Consider the following 4749-nt stretch of genomic DNA (forward strand, 5'->3'; position numbering starts at 1 on the left):
TTCTTACAAATCCTTTATAAGCTGCAGACCTCTTAACAGTTCAAAGTTATTTCACTGTAGAGTTCGCACCTGTTGACCATACATCTAACATCACTGTGTTACAAATCATCAAATTTTTACAAACTTTTCCCAAGCGAGGAAAATATTAACATCAAATATACAGGTAAATGCACTATTTACAAATAGAAAATGTGCATAAAACAAAAAATAAATGCACAAAATCCAAGACCACAGAAGGAATACATGTACTTCACGTCGACCTCGAATTACAGATGTGCAATCAGGTGTAACGAAATCAAAGGGTTCATATACCTGTGTGACTATATATCAATGCCTATTTATGAGTGCCGTTCAGCTTTAATGATGTCAATATTAACCCATCTATAAACTGTTTTACTTTAAGTCAAATATAAAGGCTCAAAACAGTGTAAACTATTCCTTTATTACTGTCCATATATCACATTCGCATACAAATATACAGATTTTTATGCATTAAAATCCCTTCTCCTTAAGGAACTCCACCACTTCACCAACATAATCTCCCCGGACAAGTACTTTGTTGTTGATTTCATTGATATGAGTGTAGTGTATCTTGGAAGGGTATTTCATAGATAAGTAATCCTTTAGATCCTCACAAAAAAGCTGGAATTGAAAAAAAAAATTGGCAAAATCAGACACATTCTTATGGAATAACATTTATGGTACATGGATGCATATGACTTGTATGTATTTTGACCCAATAATCGATTACTTTGTGGGGATTTTTTTTACCCTGCAAATTTTAACTACCTTCATAATTGTCTAACATCTTGTCATGTGTGAATGAAATTTAATTAATAAATACAGAGCATGTGCAAGAAGCCCCCCTTTTTTGTTTCAAGTAAAGGGAGATAAAGCTATTTTTTCAAAACTTAGCATAGGTTTTAAAGTTACCTGAATATCTCCATCTACTTTAAGAATTTTTGTGCGCTCCAGTGGTCCTTTCTTAAGAAGATAAACTGGCATATTATGGAACTTATTCCTATGAACAAAATATGGCAGTTTACTGGCTTCCTCTGTAAAGAAATGGATATTTTAAAAATTCAACCTCATAAGAGTGTTTCAATTTGTTTCCCTTGGTACTTTACTGCAAAAGATAAATACAAAGTCATTTGGATAACTATTTATGGCATAAAAGTATTTGTATTTTTAATTAGGTATCTTGATTAAAATAACAGCATTTTGTGTTACTTTAAAAGTCATTATAACCTGGATACCAGATTGATGGTGTTATATAACTTTGTTAATTCAGTGAAATACACATGTACCTGGTACTAATGAAACTTCCTTATACAAGAGAGAAATTTTAAGTCTGGGGAAATCAGTCTAATACTGCTGCATGGGCATAGTCAGCAGTAAGTTTATATTTTCTTTTGAATTTCTTTTATTTATATATATATACTTTCGTATATTTTTTACTTTCTTCTATTGTAAAACTATACTTGTATGCCCTGGAGAGCCCCATATTGGATAAAAAAATATTACTGTAAAGGACAACATGTGGTTTTACACTACGCATTTCTTGCCCCCAAAATTAAATGTCTATGAAGAGGTATAATAATAAGGTTGAAGATAGTTGAAATCATATTGAAAAGTACAAGTGTAAAAGGCCATCACCACAGTGACGTCATAATATAGAATTGGAATCATGAAGATTGTCTAATTTTGATAAATTAATGTTCTGGAGCAAAACAAGGATTTTTACGATGGATTTTCGACTGGGAAACATCAACCGCATACTAGTACTTGCTCAAGTACAGTACCATTTTTAACTATGATGTGTATAACTATATGAACAAAAACATATGTAAAAGTCATACTTGAGCAGACCTTTGCTCTAATATGAAGGGAAAATGACAATATTTACATTAATTTGCAAAATTGCATGGAATTAGCCACTTTTAGCGACATCATAGATCAAATGCTATTGGACAATGATGAATAAAATCAAGATTAAAGTGATAGACATTCTCTGTATGTTTTAAGATAAAGAAGATTTGATTTCGATATGATACTATTTAAAAATTAGTTAAAAATTGGAGCAGATAATTAACCATTTCAAATATATATTGTCCTTTTCTTTGATACTAACCAGTCTGAGGATACCAGCCTGATGGCGTCGGGTACTCTGCATGCTGAGGAGGGGTCGGAATCATCTTATTATTAAGGAGTTTCTCCACATACTTAAACTCCTCTGTGGATTCTTCATATTCATGTTGCTGCTCTGTTGGGTTTTCATTTTGGGAGCTGCAATACCTTGCCTGTAAAATTCCACCGATAAGCTCCATAATTATGAATAATATAACTCAGGATTACATATATGGTATGATTATAAGCTACATCACTTTACTGGTAAACAAAAATTTAGGTTGAGATCAGAAGATTTAGAGTTAATTTCATTCATGCAGGAAGCCAGCTAATGGTCAACAAAAAAGTGTGTGGGTTTTATATGAATTATTTTTATTCTAAACTCATAGATTGTAAAATCGTAGTGTAAATTTGACACACACTACACTTTCCAGTTTGATGAGTTCAGTACATTTCTTAAAGAATTTCTTGAGGCAAGTAAAACAAATCAGAGTACTGAAGTACTGAAAGCCGGCCTCTTTTGGTGTGTCTTTCTGCATATTGTGTAGTATTAAGACTGAAAATCTCTCTCTCTCTTATGCTTTTAAAGTTGGCAAAGCGTCAGAGAGCGACCAAATTTTGTAAGCGGCTATAAACAAAAATATGTCTGTCTAGTAGAAAAAAGTTCAACAGTAGCTGCCTTGAATTTTGCAACAAGCGTTATATCTGTATCTGTTCAACCCCAATTTCTTCAACGCACATCAAAGTAGTTCATGGTAATTCATGCGTATTGTATGTGTCCAAAATGCATAGTCTTGTTTTTAAAACATGTTATTAATAACTAAAAAAGATAGACAATTCTCTCGAAATTAAAAAAAAAGAAGCAAAATGCCAACACTTTTGACAAACATGGCTCTTTGTTTAACTATTTGGTATAGCGGAAGCTTTAACTTTGACTCTATTTGGTTTTTTGTTTACTTTTGAAGTTGTGGTATTTATAGTTAACATTGGCGATTTGCCTGCCTACAGCCAAAACTCTGCTTTCAGCAGAGCCCGGCTAAAAATTCAGAGGTTTAATGTCTTATAAATTTTAAAGGTATAATAATGTATCAATGAATAATTTCAATATTTTGTAAATATGTATGTATATTCCAACATATAAAACTAAATAATAACATCTACCATGTAAGATTCCCTCTATTTGTTGCGGAAATTTGTTGTTTATTCATAGCTCTATAGATACTAACAGTACTGAAATCTACAAGCCTTATTTATCGATTGATCGAAACCTACAGCTACCTAAGAAAAATCGTGGACTGCATGAAATAATCATGATGATGTCAGACTCAAATTCCAATTTGGAGACGATTTGGTTTTTTCTTTTAGCTAATGTACTGTTATGCATTATTAGTAATTTTGTAAATTTGATGTCCTTTTTACAATCAATTTATTAAAAGAAAGATGTAAATAAAAACAAATGATGATTCATGCAGGTTATGAAGGTAGCAATCATTGCACACAAAATTTTTTACATAACTTGCTAATGCGGGTTATGTATTTTTTCTGCAATGTCGCCACCTACATATCTCATATGAATCACTAAAGAAAGCATTTACTTGAACATAAAAATAAGCAAGTGTTTTTGCACACAATCATGCAAGGTAGGGCATCAAACCTTACTAAACAGAATTTAGTTCATGATCTTTAGGCCCATTCCACAGAAGGTACCTATGTCCCTGACATATTGAAAAATTGTGCAAAATGAAAACACTTTGGTAATTTTGATGTCTTTGTAGAAGGTATACGGCAAGAGTTATGCAGGTCTCACAACACTATTTTTCCGAAGGTTCACGTCAAAACATGGCTGAGAAATAATTCCTGAATTCCCCTTCGTTTTTACGAGTTTTCCGCCAGCGACAGGGATTTATGAGATGAAAAACAACGTGTAAAATGCCTGATTTTCCCACCTTTGTAAAAATACGAGGTCACTTGAATTTTTTATGCCAGTTGTTTTGGCAGGGGGGTTGAAAGGGCTCGGACATGATTTTCAAGCACATGTGTAACTTTGATGTAAACAAACTCTTGTGCCTTTGTGGATGGCTGTGCATGTGTTTTTTGCTACTAAATTGTTATATAATTTGTAAAGAGGAATTTTCCCAGAAGTTTGTTTTAAACTCGCTTCCTGTATCTAAAGTTGTGTAATTTTGGTAAGAATATATAGTAAAAATTAATAGTGGTGTGCAACCTATACAAGTTTTACAGGAAAATATTCATCATAATCTAAATCACACTTTGAACAATGAACAATAACAGTAGTCTAACTTAATCGACAAATCTTTCTTTAAGAAAATTACCGGCAATGAGACTGCAAATTTCCTCAGATTTTGTAAGATAACACTCTGTTTGATAAATGACAAACCAGGGACAAACTTCTTCATGGGCGCAGCCATTTTTAATTATAAAATCTCGCTCAACTCTCGTTAGGTCTTCTAAATATTTTTTTTTTATTCAAAATTCCTAATAAAATTTTAGGCAAATGGTGATGCTGAAAGATATTAGTGTTAAGGTCTTGAATTCATTTTGATGGGTTTAAAATAAAAGAATTTAAAATATAAATAAATAACACCGCACCCTTTTTTGGCC

The 4749-nt window shown here is 32.2% G+C and overlaps 1 protein-coding gene across 1 annotated transcript; it reads right to left on the reverse strand.

Annotated features, from left to right (window-relative positions):
- Positions 1–425: 425 nt before the first annotated feature.
- Positions 426–4578, reverse strand: LOC128177404 (39S ribosomal protein L49, mitochondrial-like). The gene is made up of 4 exons (XM_052844097.1): positions 4461–4578; positions 2132–2300; positions 934–1055; positions 426–642 (listed from the first exon to the last, which is right to left on the reverse strand). Exons 1-4 carry the CDS (start codon positions 4554–4556, stop codon positions 493–495), a joined length of 537 nt encoding a protein of 178 aa, XP_052700057.1. The 5' UTR covers positions 4557–4578; the 3' UTR covers positions 426–492.
- Between the last annotated feature and the right edge of the window lie 171 nt (positions 4579–4749).

This window comes from Crassostrea angulata, chromosome 3, assembly GCF_025612915.1.
Source record: "Crassostrea angulata isolate pt1a10 chromosome 3, ASM2561291v2, whole genome shotgun sequence".
Taxonomy (NCBI): Eukaryota; Metazoa; Mollusca; class Bivalvia; order Ostreida; family Ostreidae; genus Magallana; species Magallana angulata.